This window comes from Rhyacophila brunnea, unplaced genomic scaffold, assembly GCF_057557595.1.
Source record: "Rhyacophila brunnea isolate RB1 unplaced genomic scaffold, BYU_Rbru_1.0 scaffold_21, whole genome shotgun sequence".
In the NCBI taxonomy this organism is placed as follows: Eukaryota; Metazoa; Arthropoda; class Insecta; order Trichoptera; family Rhyacophilidae; genus Rhyacophila; species Rhyacophila brunnea.
In genome coordinates this window covers 23,428,284-23,450,415 of record NW_028232871.1, presented here as the reverse complement: position 1 = coordinate 23,450,415, position 22,132 = coordinate 23,428,284, and the positions used below count along the sequence as shown (strand labels likewise).

Here is a 22,132-nt window from a genome sequence, read left to right as displayed (position 1 = left end):
CCGGTGAGGTCAGAACACATTTATTTTATTTTCTCAATGCCTGGATGTGATTGTTTCATCTCTACAACTGGACTACTGTCATTGGACATTATGGCAGGTTGTAGTGTTAAACAGAAGATGATTTCGTATATAATTAAAATATAACATATTGATTGCATAGGTAAACGATGTTATATCAACTCTTACCATTGTGCTTTCACATTCCAATATTACACGACTGAAACAATAATATAATACGGCCCAATGTTCAGCATGGTTGTGCGATGATAGATTTCAACGATATTGAAAAAAAACTATCAATAATTATATAGGCCATAGGGCGTTGGAATGATGGTGCCAAAATGTCCCATCTCTGTATTACGTTATGGTTTGTACGGTATATTCTCTAATGTTATATTTCTCGGTAATGTATCACTAATTCTAGAAATTCATTCGTATTTCTGATCCGGAGATAATTAGTCAGCCGTTGTCGGTGATAAGCCACATGATTCAATAGGGCGCGACTTATCGATAATACAGTAGCTATCGACTGATATACTATCAATCATATAAGTAGACATTTTGCATTGTTTTTTAATACGATTTTAATTTACGATAATACGTACATCGATTGTCTAATTTGTTTCTCATTGTTGCGATTCAACCGTTGTATACAAGGAATATAAAAAAAATGGGAATGAACTATAACAAGGTTTAATGTTATCGTTCCGCAGTTCTTCGTTGCCACGTACAACCACCGAACTTTATGACTTCGTCTATTCAGCGGGTTTTTAGAGCATCCCTGTAGTCGTTAAGGGCCTCTTGGGTACTGATGTATGACAGTCCAACGGTTGTCCACTCGCCGAGCGATATCTCCAGCTCATTGCCATTTCGCATGCTTAGAAACCTGTGGTTATTTATGCATTTAATACTATTTATAGATGTTCAACTACTAAGTTTGATGTTGATACATAATTGAATGATATATATACATAACTGTTTATGATGGTAATTTATTGTATGCACTTGTACATTATTACATTTTGATTATGTATATGTTTAGTTAGATAGTGTTAATTCAGTATTTAATAGTTTTATGTCATTCTCGGATAAATCCAATATGTAAGGAAAGACTAGTTAATTGAAAGGTTAATTTTGCTTGATTCAAAGAGTGACGAGTACCTACTTAATCATCATCAGAAAAAATCTAAAACTGATTTATGTGATCGAGATGATGTCGCTTGGTCTATATAAAATACACAACGCGATTAATATTTTATTGATTGCCTAAGTATAATAAAATCACAAAAATAATTATCGTTGTTCGTACCTGCGCACACCAGAACTTTTTCCAATAACATTTCAAATGGCTTTCTTTTTTCCTAGGTAATCCGTCCTCGGTGAATGCATCCACTTACCTACAATAATTATTACAATAAATAATTGAAGTCTTATTTATTATTGCCTTTACTCAAACAAAAACAATATGCCGGAACGTTTACCCCGCCTCTCGAATTTTTGAGTTATTATTTTTTTCACTACGCCCTTTCACCAGTCATCTCGCTCGTGCCGCACCCTACATCCTGGGGTCGCCGTACTGTACTTTCAGCCAGAGATCTTCATTTTTCTCATTCAAATACCCTAAAATTCATTTCAATTTATTAGAGTGACAGATTATGGTATAATATTAAATATTGTATTTTCGTACATATCTACACTTTTAGGTACCATATAATAATTTAAGTGCATAACAGCTTGGTTTAATTCACTGCTGGATGAATGGTCTACTACTCTATTAGTTATTTAATTTCCTATCGGTCCTTGATTTACAAATTTGCCACGCATTTGTTGATCCGGTGACCACTGCGTCTTTAATCCACTGCTTTCTGAAGTTTTCTAGGTCTTGTGTACCACTAGATGTCCTGATTTTTTGTTTGTCGATCGTCTCTTCTTCGACCTATGTGTCATTCGCATTTTCATTTAAATTATTTAGTATACTTATTATATTAAATCAGCTACCTACTTTTCTAGATGTTTAGTTTTTTTGTCTTTACGCGTTAAACCCGACAAAGCTTTCTATATCACTGTAGTGTCGTAAGTTTCTGGTCATTTCTTCCTGTTCCTGACCTTCAGGTCCATGTTTCGCATGCATAATATTATGTGATCACGGAGATCTATACATATTTTCCACGCCCATATTAATTAATTATATTTCAAGTTTTTTAAGACCCTTCTCAATAGCTTTCTAAAATATGTAGTTTCCTTTCATCTTTTTATGATTTTGGATGGCATATTCATTTAGGATTGTACTTAAAACGAGTATCAATGAAATTAAAACTAAAGACCAAATCTACCTATAACTAATAAATAAGATATTTAACAATTTTCAATTTTTAAATGAAATCATCAACTATTTATTAGATCTATATACATTTTTTTACAAAACCATTATAGAAGAGCGCTTGAGTCGTAGCAGTGAATTCGCCCCTAAAACAGTGAGCGAAAATTTAAATCCCGCGTCTGTACCTATATGTTTTTTTTGAATCCGGACCGGACCATGGACCTTAGTTTAAAAATAACTTAATAGGGTTTTAAAAAAATCGTCGGTAGGCATCAAGATAAGATTAGATAAAATATATAGAAGACAGGATTGTAGGGAAGATATTTACAAGAAGTATATATAGCTACGAACACCTTAGCACAGGTTTAAATAGCCCTGGCCTGCAGCGTAGAATTTATCATAGGGATCGTAATTATTCCGATGCACGTTTATTTAGAGATGTGATTACTCGGCTCGGCTGCTTACACAAACCGCCAGCCCGTGTCTTATGGTCTACTATTTACATTCACCAGAGGGGGAGTGGCGATGTCATCCTGCTTTCCCATCACTGTACTTACAACTAAATATGCCTCTAATTTATGACTTTCATATCGCATAGACAAGCAAGAACAATAATCTTAAAGTTATATATGTTATACTGAAGATTCTCAACCTTGTGTAGGCTTGTCATACGAAAGAATTCTCCGGAATTTATCAGATTTGTACCTTCGACCAGACTATCAATTATACTATTAAAAGCATTGCCATTTTAAGATATTTACTAAATTGGTTCTGTGGGTATTTCCATGGGAATCGAGCCTCGTATAAAATCTGGTCACTGTTTCAGAGTTAGCCCCCGACTATTGAAACGTAGCTTTTTAGCAATGTCAATAAGTCAGTCGGTGCATAACAATCCATGACCGATTAATGTGCTCCTGTAAATGTCTGCTAAAGTATCTTTGGGTGAGATTTATGAGCACCGCGATCTAATGAAGGTTTAGTAGTGGAGATTATTAATAAAGGCAACGTTGGACTCATGCAGGATGATAATCGAGATAAATTTGTGCTATTTAGAGAAACGAGAAAGAGCTTACTCCAGGTAGACAGTCCAGCGTGCCACGAGTTTTCTTGCGTGCTTCTGAATCGAATCGCGAGAGGGATGTAACCTAACCTAGCCGCGGAGAACGTTGCTGCTCGACGGGAAAATCATCCAGGTTATGATCATCAGTAAAGTATTTTTCCGTAATAGTTTTAATTCAAATGACAACAAAAACAATTGGTCGTTGTAAAATACAGTAATTAAAACATCTAGAACGGATTTTGACGAAAGTGACGGCGAATTTTGTTAATTATTGAAATGTATAAATTCAGTTCTTCGCAATTAATCGGATGACCGGAACAAATGTCGATTAAATGCAGTAATTCATTAAATACTTCCTAGTGAAAAAAAACAGTTATTGTTTTCAGTTCTGCTTAGGATTTTGAATTAGCTTCACTTTTTCTTAAAGTCGTCTTTTACTAATTACGCTAATTTTACTCTTCTATTGTTCAACTGGGTCTCGATTTATGGGAACGTTTAAATTTCCTGTATAATAAGAATAAGACAATCGAAATTGTCACAATACTTCGTTAGTCAATGTTAATTGGTTCGATTGATACCTTAATTAGGTTGATCAGTTGTCCTCTTCATCGGCTACTATCTTTTCCCTCCTTTCTGACGTTTTTATCCCGTTGAAATTGAATGCAAAAAATTGTTGGTGATATTGCTCAAATTACAACGAATTCAAATTGCTGGCTTCATATTTTCTTTCTGAAGGTGTTCCGTGCATGATATATGACAGGAATGTCCCAACTTTGAGTATACCGCGGTCTTTTATCAAAACTGGGTGTGATCCATCTACTACTGTCTCGTTGTCAATCTTCAACTTAAATAAACGTATTATATTTAGCTAAGACATTAAAACAAAAACGCGTCATCTTTCATCACCAGAAAGAAATACCCAATTTGCCATTCGTCATGAAAATGATTTTGGCCTTCTTTTGGATACTCAGTGAGCCTACTGTGCGATTGCAAGACGAACTACGCCTCAGTCTACAGCGCGGCGCAAAACGAATCTGACTGGCTTAAGAAATAAAAATAAAAAGGTTAATGTATTACCTCCAAAATATCAATGAAATCAAACTATATTAAAACTGAACGTACACGCTTTTTGGATTTCCAAGGTTCAATTTTTCATATAGTGCGATTGACCAAAATCTATCCCTCGATCGACGCATTGGACATGCTTGCTGTATTGTACATCCTTTCCATATGCCAAAATAATTGGACTTGGTTTAAATGCACGTTTTATAAAAACGTGTCTTTATTTTGCGATGGTTACAGGTTTATTTACTTGCCATTTAATTACGGTTGAAGATGACCTGCTCCAACCTCAGATATCCAAATAGCATAATTATATAACCTGCTATATAATATAGCTTTTGTCTATCTTGATTAGACTTGAAAATATTAAGCATTTTTACTTTCACAGTAATTTAATAGAATTGTATATTTCGGCACTTTGGGAAACTTAAAAATAATGTTATGTCATAACGTTGCCATAGCAACAGACGTCGGCAAAAAGAGAGAAGAGGTAATATTCGCGGAGAAAGTGAGCAGGACGGCAAGATCAAACAGAAGTCGAGACTCGAGGTGACAAAGCGCTCCATTGGGTCGGCGAAACAGGGAAGCAAAACATTTGGTTACTGTAACATTGTCAGTGTCCTTGTTTCTAGATTTTTTTTAAATATCGACCGGGTTTTTGAGGGGGAAATTTTCGACTTTTGACTTTGATGACCCCATGCTTCCGACCATTTATATTTTATTGCATACAAGGTTAAAAGTTACAGAAATCGGACGTCTCATCATTCAGGTCCATGCTCGACTTCACAACTATCCCTCTCCAGTCGGTCACCCACAGCCTCTTGACGCCGTCCGCCATCTCCTTCGGTAGTGCAGTTGAACAATTTAACCTTGTACATTCAATGTGATTGCTGCTACTGTTACTATTGTAAACTGTACTCCTATCAATAATAATGCATTGCTTTCTCTCGCTGAATAATTTTCTGTCAAAACTATTGAAATTCATGTTAATATTATGGTATGTTTATATCTAATCTGTAAAAACTGTGTGGAGAGTTCATTAATTGAATAAACGACATGAGATTCGAACTCGCCTAACCCCCCCCCCCTGAATATAAAATAATAAAATACAGTGAAACTTCGTCGATACCTTAGACGCATCCTCAAAATTCCTTGGATTGACATGGTAACGAATGTTGGCATCCTCGATCGAATGGGAAAGAACAGAGAAATTCTGCGTATTATCAAAACTATAAACATACAGTAACTACCACTCTCCCCGATCAATGGTACGCATAAAGGACGACGCCGCATTTCGTGGCTTAAGAATCTCCATGATTAGAATGAGTGCAGCTCCGCTGAACTGTTCCTGGTAGCAGATGCTAGAGAAAAATGTTTTCTTGCCCTAACATTGCCCTTATAGTAGCTGTCCTCCGTTAGCCGGCTCGCACATCACAACTCGCCTCGTGTGCCTGACAGCCATAAATCGAAACTTCCGAGACCGGCTGGCCAGTGTTGCATTACACAACTTCGCACATCTATCTAGCGACAATCGCGCGTAGCCTTCGAAACGTATTGATATTTCAATGAATGACCAATTCGTAGGTGTTTCTTTGTGACTTCGACCCTCCGACTCAAGAGCCCGAGAAGGATGCAACATGTCGAATGCAACATGTCGAATGCAACAGCCAGATATTTTTTTCAGTCGAAACAGTTGCATTCGATCAATCTGCGAAGCTCCATTTGGCAACGTGTGTTATGTTGTTTCGTTAAATAACGATGACGTCACATCGACGTATTCGACACGTTTTTAGTCGAGACGAGTTCTGATATGCGAGTCGGCTTAGGTGATGCGATAAGGATTTTTTTTCGTATGATTTTTGAGACCCCTAAGTTTGCGCTCCGCTGGAGTATAAACCAACTACAGGCTCTGCTGAATCCGAGGTGAAAAGTTAAAGAGACAGTTTGGCAAGTATCGCACGCTCGCTTCGCCACTGTCTTCGCCAGCCATCAATTTCACCGAATTTCTACTGTCGCTAATATCTCCCTTTCTCTTTAATCTTGATAAATAAGCCTACACGACAATGGCCATACTCCGCCAGCCTCTTATAACCGACTATTGTTTGATCGCATACTTAATGGAAGTAAATATCTCTTCAAGCTTTCACAGTATTTTTGATATCCTTTTGGTAATCACACCAAACCAAAATCAACTATCGAAAACACTGAAACCAAACATGAATTTATTAGTGGTAGACGCATAGAATGTCAACTTTTGACTAATCAAAATAACGTAAATATAACATGCATAGAAAAAAATACAATAACTGTCTACATACATAATTTGAAAACACCTCAGATATATATGTTTATTATGTATATTATGTTTATACCCACTAGAAAAATCTTCTTTTGAAATGCCAATACGCTTTACCAACTACTAACTACGACGAAATTAACTAGTAGTTTTTACGTGAAAAATGCTTGGCTTTTGTGTTTTAAATCAAGGTATCAATTTTAGTGTCATTACTAACTGACGCCCGGATCACTAAAATTTTTTTGTTACTTTGTTACTTGCACTTGATTAAACTTCATTAAACGTTTAGTAGTAAACGTTAGTTGTCACTATTAATAACTTTTAAATTCTGGTTAAAACACCCAGTAGTTTTGCGTATGCTTTAGGTTGAAAACGTATTACGTCTACATTTGTGCATATTTTTTTCGCAGAATCATTCGGTTGTCAACATTGAAATGTTGTAAATGACAGATGTCAACTGTCACTAGTCCATGCTCATGTTTTCCCGCATTTTAATTTTTTTCGCCATTTGTTTAACAACCGATACACGGCTAAACAGCTTATAGCGATTCGTGACTTTTTATGCAATGGGTCCTTAATTGCAACAACCAAACGTGTGTCCCGATGTAAATTAGAGACGGACCAATATGAAACCACCCAAAGTTAGTGAATCAAAAATTGAGAGTAACTAAAAATGAGACTCTTAGGTATAGAGATCTCAACCTAGACTTGAGACTATGAATGGTTAAAACATTTTTGTATGACTTCTGCAGAACGTAGAAAAAACATTTGGATAACTCATTGTTGTCCAAATCGTGGAGTGGCTGCTTTCTGCATAACTAATTTTAGGGGACGGATGTGTCAGTTTAAACTTCAGTGATTGATCTTGACTTTCGAACAAAGAAATTCATTAGGCGCGTATATAAATCTGGCCTTCATTTTGTATGCTGAAACTGCCAAGTACTGCTGTCTACTACCTACCAGGATTAAAAATAGATAATACATAGATAATGGATGGTATACATTCACATATAATTAATCTTTTATTCGTATACTTTCGCAAAGATTCTGTCTACCAATTAAACCTAGCTATCGCAAAAACTTTCCAATCAAACAAAAACATATTTTATTAAGTACATTTCGATAATTAATTTGAAGTCTTTATCTTATAAGACTCATCAGGTAATGTCTCAAATCGTTTGAATAATTAGTATACCTACACAATCAATGAAATCAATACTATGATTTGTAGTTCGGTAGAGATGGACACAAACGATAAACGAAATGATTGAATACCGTGTTGTTACACCGAATTTATTATGATATCGACATTCGATATATTGACTGTTTTTACGCCCAATAACGTGACTGGGCGGTTCTAGATTATTTTTTATAAGGATATCATTATTCGTTACCAAGGTGAGATAAATACTTGCAACATAGAAATAGTCTGTTGTTGGTATCAATTACCATTTTAAAAGCGGTTTCACACTGGGGACTCGCATTATCTTATACAGGTATGACGATACTGAGTTTGTAGAATGTGGAAAACGTTGTGGAATTGCCATCGAGTACATAAAGCTCATACGGCCTTCTCTAATTATACACAATACCTGACACAATTTCATAATTAATTCGTAATGATAATTAGATGATGATAATAAAGTATAGGGGGTGATCATTTGCTGTTCCCGTTAAAGCTGGCTTACGCTGTTCGCGTTCTACCCATATACTCCGCACATACCTCATGCGCTGGAAGTGTGAGAGACAGTCGATGAGGTCTACACATACATGGCTTCGAGAGGGTCAAAACGCAACGTCTTGTGGCTGTGTTGGTGCGCGGCCAAGTTGATAAAATAACATCGAAGCAGTTTTTTTTAGCCCAGTCTTGTCTGGAATATAGTCATAAATCAAAACTGGACGCAATACGGTTTGCGGCTGTACATTTAGTTTCACCTGTTTTGTAAATACCAACAAAATCACTTCGACATATTCGACTTGTTACAGTTGAGATAAGTTTAAATGTGCGAACCGGCTTAGTGCCACGTAAGTTGTAATTAAAGTTCCTCTTATGCCAATTGTTTATTCACGCCTAAGTAAATCATGTAGGTATACAATACTTATCCCTCGTGACATAGTCCATTGTCAAGCCGAGTTTCCAAATGCACGACAATAATTGCCCAATCGTCTTCTTGGCAGATTCCCAAAACTGTCGATTTAGAAAGCGTATTGTCACATAAGTTTAAGTGATACTATTTTTCCGCGATTTCCGAGCTACACGGAAGGGAAAGCACTCGTGGCTGATGTCATGTTAGTTTTCGTTCTGTTGTTTTTATTTATTTTTTTTATAAATGGCTGGTGTCAACTCGGAGGTCAATCTTGTTGACTTTGTCTGATATTAATTTGAGGATTTAAAAAAAATGATTGTGTTTTTTGTAAATAAGAACTGGTCAGACCACACATGTTACAAATTAGCTAAATTAATTTATTAGTTTAATAAAATATAATGGTAAAAATATATTTAATGAAATACTACACCAGTAATACATAATATATGCAATATGCTTCTAATCCTGTTATCATGTAAACCTATGAACATTGAAGTCATGCGTGATCCACCTAGAAAATTGGCTAGGGCCGTCATATCACATGAAAAGGTATCAATACTTATCATGTCGGATCGTAGCGATACGAATGTCAAAACTTTTTAATATTATAAAAAAATTAGTTTAAGTACTAATAAATTATTTTCTTGGCAAAACAATAACCATAACATAACGACGCTAAAACATGACTTCGTTTTAACCGAGTACAACCGTGTGTCTCAAGACATTCTGCGTCATGCTCCTCTCTCCGTCATGGGAGTGTCTCAATATTTAAATAACATGCTAATTATAACTAATGGCCACCTGATGGGTAACGCACCAGTTGCGTTAGACGCAGTGAATGGGTAGTGAGTGTTGCTCCAGCCATTTTCTTTCGGATAGCGAACTCTTTTTGCAACGTGCACCCCTAGGTGTGTAAAAGCTGTCGACACTCTGAATGTTTTTCCCGTCGCTAATCAGGGGGAAATCTAGACAAGGACAGGTGGGCTTTTTCACAAAAATACGAGACGAATAGGTAGGATTAATGCAATGCTCTCGATTCAGTTTTTTACTAGGACGGCGTCATCGTCGTATTCAGGGTCGCACAGATTACAGTGGGAGACTGTATGAGAAGTATGACGTCGAAAGAGGATGATGAAGAGGATAAATAAATAAATGTAAACAAACAACGCCGATGAGTTTAATGGATTTTGCAGCAGTCATCGTTCTTAATTATAATATTTCGATTCGTTTATGGTAGGTACTCGACTCGTACACACGTTCACGCACGACTAGCCAATTGAGCGAGGCGACAATGTCGTGTTATTTTTCTCTCTTGTAATTGAACCTCGTTAAACTGGAGTCGTTTACTGATAGTAATTTTAAATACGGCCACCGCTTACTTAGTGACTTGACTTCCATCTCTTCACACATCTACATCTCCACAAAGCTACAATTTTAATTGTCTTCTGCGTTCGCTTTATATTATGGTGATTAACTTTTTAATGTCCTTCAGTTTTATTACATCAATAAAATTATGAGAGATGCGATGTGTCATAATCTTAATCGCACTTTCTCGTCATTAAAATCACGTGCTGAGATCAGATTCTTTCTGTCCTCAATGTCCCGATGTCTCCCACACCAACGATTCGTCCGAATTCTGTTTAGAAAGAAATAATTATGTTGTACTATTAATTATTGAATCGAACCCGTCAACGCGCACTGTCTGATTCACATTTGGATCGTTATGATCGAACCCAATTTACCTAAGCAACTAGTCTAACCACTGAAACATTATCCAATTACAGATAGTACCTGTCTTTAAACTTCTTAGACAACACAATATTCGTCACTGAAGATCCGGCATCCTCCACTGTCTTATTCTAGCTATTTCTTGTTGCAATTTTGCCTTTTAACTGACTATTTAACTAATTTATTTTTTTTTCGTCCACAGAACCAAGATGTTTGCGGAGTGAGTCCTCCGCAGTCCGATCACATGGCGCTGGCCCGCGCGCGCTCCCTCGGCGCCCCATCACACAACGGGTCCACACCGGTCCAAGCCCTGGCTGATGCCCTCGACAGAGCCGGTTTCTTGCATCGCCGTCTGGAACGAGCATGCTCCGAGCCCTCTCCAGCTCTTCAGCCCCAGCAACAGCCTCCGCCGAACGCCTCTCGCTACAAGACAGAACTGTGCCGCCCCTTCGAGGAAGCCGGCGCGTGCAAGTACGGAGACAAGTGCCAATTCGCTCACGGAATGCGTGAACTCCGCAATCTTCAACGACATCCGAAGTACAAAACGGAACTATGCCGCACTTTCCATTCAGTCGGATTCTGCCCATACGGTCCGAGGTGTCATTTCGTGCACAATGCCGATGAGGCCAGATCCAGGCCATCCCTCCCACCGAGCCCATCTTTCGGTAGCTCCCCTAACTCGCGAAGCCCTGCCGCTTCCGTCTCATCGTTCTTCGAGCTGAACACTCCGCCGTCCAGTTCTCCCAGGACATCACCTCCACCGACGCCAGAAGAAGCCCGCCTGCCCGTCTTCAACAGGATCTCTTCCATCATAGGCGTGTTCAGCGATATGACGGTCGCCTGATGCGGTGTCGTTGGCTCGGTGGACGGCGGCGGGATTGTCAATGCATAGTGAAGTTCATCACGATGACGAGGCCTGGTCTTCGGCTCGGCAGGAAAGGGGCAGCGGGGTTCATTATTTATATACGAAATTTTATTTATTTTCATAGCATATAGACTGAATAACGAAGTCAATTTTCACCACAGGGTTTTTGCAGAATGTTAATAAATTATGTAAATTATTCTGCATCAGTAATATGAATACAAATAATCAATAGAAGTACACCCGAACTATAAATAATCTGCGATTGCCTGTATAATACGACGACTATATTTTAGAAACAAGACAAGACAATCTATACGTAGATTGGTTCAATAGTACAAGAAATCATGGATTTATAGTTTGCCTGTACCTCTACTAAGAATACAATAAATTACCCTAAATTTTGTAAATCGTTTCACCATATTATTGTAATATTTATGTAAAATATGATGTTATATTATATATTTATTATTATCTTTATATTTAAAAATTAATTCTGGGTTTTAGTAGCCTCGACTAACGTTGCGCCGTTATATGAAAGACATTTTGATATTATTCTTGTCAATAGATAATATTTTAATAAAAAGAAATCTTCCGCCGAGTGTGGACGGGCCTTAAGTCAAACGAGATGGTTTTATGAAAGAGAGCACCCGATGTTAACTATTATGTAAATACTTCGCGATTTCAAAATAAAATAACCCCAAAACATATTGTGTTTTATGTAACACAACTAACTAACGGATTATTGATTGTGACAAGTACATTAAAATTATGTATAACTATGTTACTTCCAGATAATCGATTATATTATTATAATAACTGTCTTTTTTGTTAAAGAAACTATAACTTGATACGAAACAAAAATTCGGTGGCGATTGTCACTCATGAAATCAGCTCGTTTTAATTTTAACACCCATACTGTGCGTAGCATTGTCGGCTTTGTATAAAACTAAAATAATGCCTATTACTGTTTAAAAAAAAAACCTCCGACTGCCTTATTATTTATCGAATACACCTAGCAGTATGGAATTTCATTTTGTTAATAGCTCATTCGCGACCCTTCTTTTAATATTGAATAATTATTTTTGTGGTATTTATATTATTTAAAAATCTATGTTTACTCCTTTTTTATTAGAACGTTTTTTTATTATTTAATATTCACTATTTTATATAATTAAGCGATTTTTGTGTCGTTTGTGCGGCGCACTTAGATTTAATTATTTATGATTTTTAAATTTAAACAAAAAAACTTACTGATTTTTTTTTCACCCAGCTGGGCCTCAGTTTTAGTGCCTTATTCATTAGAAACAGTTGCCTTTTAAAAATATTAACTTAATTAGATGTTTGTTTTTCTTTTTGTTATTTATGATGAATACTTTGATTATCTCCATTTCTCTTTAGTTAGTTATTTTATATGATTATCGGTAGTGTTGATATGTTTACTTATGACAGATGATTATCGATTATACCGACGTGCCTCTATTTAAATGGAACTGTGTCGAATGGATGCAGAGCGTGTTTTTTTATTTTTTATTTTACTTTTAACGTTTGGTTTATAGATTTTATTATGTATAAAATAATAAATAATACAATATTCTTGTATGTCTTCCAAATATTAAAAAAAAACTATATAAAATTCCATAAATACACAATAAAAAACTATATAAATATTATTTTTGTATTATGAATAATAATGATTCTATTTAATAAAAAGTAAAACATGCAATCCAAAATCTTCCATTGATTTATCTTTAAACGGGAAGATGTCGGCGGGGCGTCTTCATTTAGGGACGTTTGTTTATGTATATTATTTAATCAATTCTTAGATAAATTTATTTATTTTATTAAAATACTAAAGTATTCGCATTGAAATGACGACACATGTTACAATTAGCACATGCAGATAATAAAGCTTATAAAAAATAGATATAGTCCCCAAAATGACGACCGCCTTATTTCAACGAGCTGGAAATAATGAGCTTGGAAGACAAAAACAAAATGTTAAAAATCTTCAATTCATTTTTTTTATTATGTAATTAAATTAATTTCTAGTTTTATCGCCAATGGGACATATACAAAAAGCATACTTTTGGAATTATCGTATAAAACAATATTTTTCGTTTCTTGTGTTTTATTAAAACGGTAGAATCTTAATAATCCGACACTAAATAAAACCGGCTGGAATGTATATATAAAACTGAATAATAAATAAAATGACATTTCGTACATATTTGCCGGATTAATGAGATTCTACTGTGCAAATATCGAACATAAAAGTATTTTTTTTTACACTTTCAAAAGTATGTTACTGTAGACTATTTTTAGATTAAATTTGTATCGAACTCGATTCATAATCAATGTGAGTTTTTCAAACAATAGTTTTTATCATTCTCCTAAGCTTTTTACTCTTATTTCCGCCGGCATCCCAATTCCCCCTTAGTATGTAATTAAATATTTTATGCAATTCAACATTTCTTTAGGTTTCTTTATTATATTTTTATCATTATTACAATTACACTTTATTACTATGCTCTTTTATATCGTAGACATGTAAGGACGTGATGCGGGAGCGGGAGTCAATTTAAAAGGTTATTCGACTGTCAACACTTTTGAACGGTTCTCGAAGATCTCGCTGTTTGAAACCAACTGACGCTTAAAAATATTTATTTTAAATTATTTCCTTCGCTTTTTTACTTTTTTTATTTTGTTGCCCACGAAGATTTCTCTAGTGTGGTGCCCTATGTTTTGGAACGCGACAAACACACAGACAAAAACTATAGATTATAATATTCTGTGTGATGAAAGTTATGCTGTATGAAATAAAAATTAACAATAATTGCGTCTTCTGCTAGCTCCTACCTACACGGACTTAGATGGTTCAAGCGACTGCATTTTTATAAAATTTAATTGGATCCAAAACATAGTGGCATTTTTTTTATTTGTCTTTGTTATCTCGTTGAGATACTAATTAACTTTTTGTACATTATTTAATATTACTTAAAAAATGAAAACCACCATTTTATGTGTAGACCATGCGATTTAGCGTTCGCTTTGAATTCTCAATTCAGCTAACGAATTCCTCTGATATTTGTTAAATTATTTATTTAATTATCCTATTAGAATTTGTTTTGTTAATACTACCTACTACATATTGTTATTTTAAGATTTAAAAGTGGAATTTATTATGACTCATTGGCAGCATTTATTTGGAAAGACAGTGCTTTTACAATAAACAGCTAAAATAATCATAATATTGTTATCAACTGTCATTTTAGTAAATCGAGTTTTTTAACGTCATTCGATGTAAATAAAGGCTATGATGCACGGCGCCGCAGGCTGTCAAATTTCTTAGCCCTTGTTGCAAATAAACCATCATGAACTATTTTTTTTTTTGTAATTATATTCATTGATTTCCAAAATGCATTCCTACGTGGCCTATAAATCGTCTACTTTTGTCCTTTTTTATGTGTAAAAATGCTTTTTCTAATTTTCCAAATAGTGCTACACATTTTTTCTTCAAATTGTAAATTTAACAATGTGTCGCATTTTATAACAAAATTAATTAGTAAATGGCGCTCAATTTAAGTACAATACGAGACTTATACATATTAAATAAATAAATGCAGTCCGTTTCTTTAGATTTTTCTAGAGCAATATTGTTTTTTGTTCTGTCCTTGCACAGCTTCTTCTGTATAGAAAATATTGATAAATTAATAATTTATTTACTAAATATAAACACCGACTTTTGGTCTCAATTGTGATAAAAAGAGCGACCGTAGGAGATAAGCGACAAACACACAAATGTTTGGCCTATGAAATACTTTTAATCAAAATAATTTTTGTTGCGTCTGTATCAGGTCACACGACGCTACACAATCTAAAATATTCATATCGTGTCTGACAATTTATAGTGACTGTCTGTAGCTGAAGAGTGTTTCTTGCTAGTAATTGTCCGCGCGGTCAATTTCCCTGCGTGCAATTATTAGTAGCGACAAATTTTATTTAGTAACAGATCGCATACAATAAATTGTGATGACATCTTATAGCATATAACATGAAACGGTTACGCATATAAAATGAGCGATGAAAAATAACTTTAGGTTATGACAATGAGTGAAAACCAAGATAAATTTAGTTCTCGCTTTTAATGACCATTACTCTATCAATGCTGATCTTTTTAATATTCCCAAAATATATAAAATAATAACTTTGAAACCACCGTCAACAGCTGAGCTGACAGTACATTTTTTTTTAAATCTACATTACTTTTAATATGACATCTATATTATTAATTAAAAGCATGTTAACATAATCATGACCACAAATGGCAATAGTTAATAAATCGACCCAAGCAAACTGGCACGGTGGTATCAGTAGTGAGTTATTAGGGAAAGTCGTGTCATTCTGACACTACATAAAATTGTTACTGATAAAATAAATAAGTTTCAAACTATGAATTCATCTTGACAAATACCGTTGTATCTTTCACACAGTCGTTCGCTTTTTTGATTTTGACAGGTAATCTCAAACATTGTATTATGGAGTAATAGTGTGTTTTATTTGTCTCCTGTATTCGCATTTTACCCATAAAATGTGCCAGTGTTAAGTCCGAAATACCTTTGCTGAATTATTTATAAACGATTTAATGTAAATATTGCGAGTAGTTGACTAACGGTGAACATAATTATGATAAGAGATGTGTGTGAATTATTATAATTCTTGATTCTTAAATACTTTAAACATGAAACTATGTAATCTGTTGTTTTTTTATATGTTAAATAAAATATTTTTTTACTATAAATTTAATTTCTTTTATTCTGATAATGCAATGCTTAAAAGAAAGGTAGATCTTTGCGTAAATTATTGTATGTTTATTTTACTGCCGGGGGGCGATGAATTTTTTTTTTTTTTAAATATATATTTAAAGAAGCTCCACGGAGTTTGTGATTTATTTAAGCAATTGTTTTTAATAGTATTTATTTATTCGTGGAAACACCCCCCTGTGCGTCTATAAGTGCATAACAGTAATACATAATAATATATCATACGCATTTATTTTGTCGTCACCAAATCATCGATTGAAATTAATTTTATATGATAATAAATGTAAACAATTCCTCGTATTGATTCACCAGTATTCTTCTGCATTTTCGTATGTCCAGGCAATTTTCAATATAACTCAAAATGTAAAGTTGATCGAATTTTATATTATGTGAAATAAAATACTGACAGTTCCATCTCTACGTAACTTACCCTAAGCAACAAAACTTCATACAATTCATAATATTGTATTATTATAATTAGAGTAGAAGCAATAAAAAAATAATTTAGCTGGTCCATTTACATTTTTTAATAATACATGAAAAATATAAACGAAACTCGGAAGTTTCGTAAAAAAAAATTTTTTTTTGGGTAACTTATCCAGTCATTGGACACCTATTTTTTATATTGTAAAAGTTCACAACATATTAACTGTTTTATTTTGACATTTTCTAAAACCACCGTAATTAGTTCTAAACTAAAGGGATACGTAAAAAACAAGATGTATTTTGCCTGAGATTGACGGATTTAAATAAAAATATATTTTCTTTCTAAATCTCTTCATATTATTTTTTTGTCTCTCAAAATCTTTGTTTTAAAACTCTCCTTATTATTACATAGACTGAAATCTTTATCGTTTTATGAAATACACTGTGCAAATTCATTTGTATGGGACCAATAATTATTAATATATTCTAATTTTACTATACATTTTTTTACATTGGTTATGTGTGCTCTATAATCCTATATGCGAATATAACTTATGGTACATAAATAACCTTATATCGTCAGTCATTTTTGTATTTTTAGGTAATAAATATTATATTTTATACTATTTAAATGTTTTTGTAATTTAATTTATAATTTAGTCTTACGGTAATGAAGATTTTGATAATTCTGGTATCTCATGTTTTTTTCTGAACTTTCATGAATAAAAACGAATTGTGTCTAATTTAAAATACTTGTTGTTATTTACATCCTTCCCCCTTCACTTGAACAAAAAAACAGATTTATTCCAAGGACTTGTTTCAATTAGATTCGCACATTTAAAAATTTGATATGAAATCGGCGAGAGTAGACTAAACACAGGAAACAGAGCTCAACAGAAAAACATGTTAATTAAAATTAAAATAATATTTTTGTATTATACATAAATGTCAGATTATACATATCAGATTTTGAGGCAATTACGCTCATTATGGATTCAACATTCAAGAAGATAAGGAGAGACTTACCTACAAAGAACAACACCATTATAATTTAAATATCCTAATATGTACATATTAAACCAATTAACATCAGCGAACTCGGAAATAATGGGAACTGAAATACATAACGGGTAAGGCGATAGCAGGTAACCGACTCGAGTAAGAAAGAATCCAGATTAAACTTACACACTTGTCAAGAATACGTTTTACGTCGAATACTGAAAACTGCTCTTGGTTTATGCATTTACACACATATACACACTATTGCACGTGCATAATGCGTGCTTCATTTTCGTAGGACACTCACATTCAAAACCCTGCATCAAGATGCGGCGTATTGAATATAGCCTATCGGTATTCTATTTATTATCTGTTCTGTGATTCACATTTACCACGACATGTAGGATTATTAACAATGAAGTTGATATACCTCTCAGGCAGTGGTGAAGCGCACACATACAAATGGTAAAAAATCCACAATACAATTATTGATTTTAACGACCGCAGAATGGGGGGAGGGTTAACAAAATCTAGACGATGACATTACCGGGTAAATTCATCATACCCAGATACTCCACACTAGATTACTACGAGTTGCTGAAACCTTGCGATATTTTATTATATATGTTAATCAACATTGAACCAAATTGGGCTGCATGTGACATTTCAATTAATTTTATGGGAAAAGCGAATGAAAACACGGCGGTACTGGATTGAGAGATGGAATAATATATTGATAGTTTAATTGGTCCTGGTTGAAAGCACAGTTCAACAAATTGTAGGGATTTATAATACATACATATTTTGTCGTTGGCAAATTATATTATTTTAGTACTATCTAAATCTAAAACAATGAAGTTATTGTTATATATAGTATAGAAGTATACGTTAAGAGGAATTTATTTTTCCTAAGGAGGTATGCTTTAAATAATCGCCTAGTCAACTAAAGTGTGCCAATCAGTGATGCCACCCGTACTATAATTATAGTACAATACTATAATTTTGATTTCGCGAAAAATGTAAAATACTATAAATTTACACCAAATATACCAAAATACTATAATTTTAAAGAATTGAAGACGAAAAATGTTCCTGTACTATATATTTTTCAGAAATACTATAATTTTTACGCCTTTGTACTATAATCAGCATAGAAAAATATGGCAACACTGGTGCCAATCTTCTAGTTTTTACTACGATTATTTTTTTAGCTCCTCATCCTCGTTACACTTAGAGGTAGGTACACGTTTCGTGATAATATTGTAAAATAAATTTACGTAAGTTGAAGTAGGTACTTACTTGATTTTAAAATAATTATAAGGTGACTTCCAAAAAGTATTTGCCTACTTCACTAAACAAGCAAAAGGCTTGTTTCCGTAGAAAAAAACCTGACAGCAAATAATGTATAATAAAATAATAAAGGTAATAAAATACCTGACAAAAAAAATAAGAGCAGGCACACATTTTTTGGCGATGGAGATACCGCACTTGACCACTGTGTATTTTGTGAATTTTTGACAACATGCCTGTTTCATATTGTACCTAATAGGTACCCACTGTAATGCGTATTCTAATGAAGGAATATCGCATAGTCAAAATTTGTCATAATTTCGAAACTTGTCAGCCTCCACTAGAGTTGGGTAATAAATACCTGAGAATCTTCAATCTCGAGATTCGAGATTTCCTGAGATGATGAAATTTTGAATTTTCGATATCCTAAATTCAGTGTAAAAACAGACAAATTCCAAAAAAAATATGATTTTTTTTTTGTATTTATAGAAGGAAAATAAAAATAATTCAAAACATTACTTATTAAAATGGAATTTCAAAAAACACAAACCGTCAATCGCGTACGCTTTTGAGACACAAAATTCCCTGATGTTGCAAAAATAGCGCTAGCGCATTTTGAGTCGACGTTTTCTTAATTGTGTTAAATGCCCCGATCAGTCATTGAACGTTTTGTGTTTTCTGTCCACTTTTTCATATAGAAAATCGTTTTTTCAACTAATATTTGATAATAAAGGAATCCCGAAATGTTAAAATTTTCAATTCTCGAGATTCAGGAGGGAAAATCTCGAAAATTTCTCTAGAATTCCCGAAACCCAGCTTTAGCCTCCACGTACCTAAAACTACCACTATGTTTCGTGGAAAATAAAATTAAATAACAATATTTTTTTCTAACCTAATAACATTGTGTTCTTGTTCTAAAAATAACCCAATCACGATGGAAGTCTTCTGAAGCCATTCTGGTATACGTATATAAAATACAAACACTGTCTCAGTTTTGGATACTATCACTGGAAGAAGAATATATTTAACTATTTATATAGTAGATAGTGTGTACTTATGTAAATTTAAAGATATTTGGTGTAGTGTAGGGACTGAAAATAATAAATAATAACATACCTAGGTACCTAACGAATTTTCAGACAATTTGAAAGTAAAAATGAAATGATACGGGGCGGTTTATAAGTACTTTGCCTGGGGACGTCACTGGCACCTTCTATTTATAGTCTACAATCTATGGTTACAACGTTTTTCTATCAAAAATGTACTAATGTACATACATACGCGTTATCCAACATTATAGGAATGACCAGATGACGTGTTATTAATAATTATAAAAACAATTACACACTTTCCAGAATACTCTCTGCGGTGACAATAATTTGTTAAAAATATTAAATTGCTTTGTTATCATTTATCAATGTTTTCATAAATGCTATTTAAAAACAGAGTAGTTGTTGATTGTGTCAGAATTGGGTACATATTGTTAATCAAATAATATGCCAGTCTGATGCGGAGCACGTAAAACATAATATTATTACGACTTTGTTTTTTTCCTCTAGAGAATTATTGTTAATTTAACGAAACGATTTATCAACAGGGGAGGGGACTAATAAAGAATATCATTTAACACATTTTAGATATTGAAAACTATGTTATAATAATAATGATATATTTGTAATGTAATAAGTAGTAATAACAATAACTAATTGGTAATAACAATAACTAATAAAGTAATATCATACTACCTACTAGACTACGGCTATGTATCGAAACACACGTCACCGCGATCGTTTCTGGAACTAAGCCGGCTCTCACATCTAAACTCGTCCGTCTGCAAAGTGAATACGTTGATGTGACGTCATCGGTATGCACAAAACACACGTTATCGTATGCTGCCCCCATAAGCAAAATAGCAGCTATTTGCCAGTCACATTTTGAGATAATGAAAAAAAAAACTCAATTTGTGATTTTTGTCGAAAAGCTGCATTTTTCTTATGAGGGCAGTATGGACCTTCACACACTGCTGGAATAAACTATTTTAGTTAGAAACAAACATCTGGAGGCACATGCAACTATTTTCACCCGACATGCAGCGCAGGTATGATCCTGAAATATCGCACTCAGTTATTCATTTTGGCTTGCCGAGTGACGTTGTGCTCAGTTTTGATTCATCATGACTATTATCCCAGTCGAGACGATTTTCCAATGTGCGACTGGCTAAATCCGTTGCAATACCGCCGGCATGCAAAAAGCGCGTAGTATTGTAATCAATCACATCCAGCGCCATAATGTAGATGTCAATATTATATAGAAGCGTACAGTACTAACTCTCTGTAATCATAATGCACCCCGGGAACAATAGTGGCACAACTCGAAATTTTGTTTTTGCAGGAGAGCAGTTTGAATATTTTATTTTGGTATGTTAAATCAGTTTTTTTTAAATTTACTTTATAATAGCGTGAAGTTGGCTCACTTGAGTCATCTCATTTTTAATGTTATCCGCAATAACAATGGCACAATGATCACTGTGCCACTATTTCTGCTTAAATTCAAGTAAAATGTTATAATATGATTATGACAAAAATGCTTTTAAGGCCACCATTATATTTTTAAGAATTTTGTTGCTATTTATGCGGATAGAAATGATATCTTGGAACATTTCTGCATAGACAATTTGGACTTGTGCCACTATTATTCCCCAGGTGCGATAATATCACTCTCTCCAAAACACTATTATAGTGGAGATTCCTTGTCATTCGCATTTACCTTCATATTTTCTATTGGGAATCATTGACAGTAATAATTATTGCTTTCGTGTCTCTCGATTAACGTTCAATGTGCGGTGTGAGTGTGAAATCAGCGTCATTATTTCAATGAACCCACCGCGAGTGGAATGTATACAATCTTCTTGGTCCTTAGTTCTTCGCTGCCATGTACAATCTCTGAACTTTATGAGTCCGTCCATCCAGCGGGTTTTAGGGCGTCCCCGACGACATTTGTACAGCGGTTGTCCATTCGTCAAGCGACGTATCATTTGAGCCCTCAATGAAGTGACAAAATGATGAAACTTTTTTATTGAAGGTTTTAGTTTAATGACATTTTTACATCATTTTTTGTACGGAGCTATATTCATTTTTTATATTAAATGGAAGTTTATTACATAAACAAATAGAAAAAAA

At 34.1% G+C, this 22,132-nt stretch overlaps 1 protein-coding gene across 1 annotated transcript in view; it reads left to right on the top strand.

The window, feature by feature from the left end:
- Window positions 1-11,544, top strand: part of Tis11 (Tis11 zinc finger protein) — a 127,712-nt gene extending 116,168 nt beyond the window's left edge. Inside the window, exon 2 of the mRNA XM_085948914.1 lies at window positions 10,756-11,544. Coding sequence (XP_085805040.1) covers window positions 10,756-11,397 — 642 coding nt within the window. The 3' untranslated portion in view covers window positions 11,398-11,544. The remainder of the gene's footprint in view (window positions 1-10,755) is intronic.
- The last annotated feature ends 10,588 nt before the right edge of the window (window positions 11,545-22,132 follow it).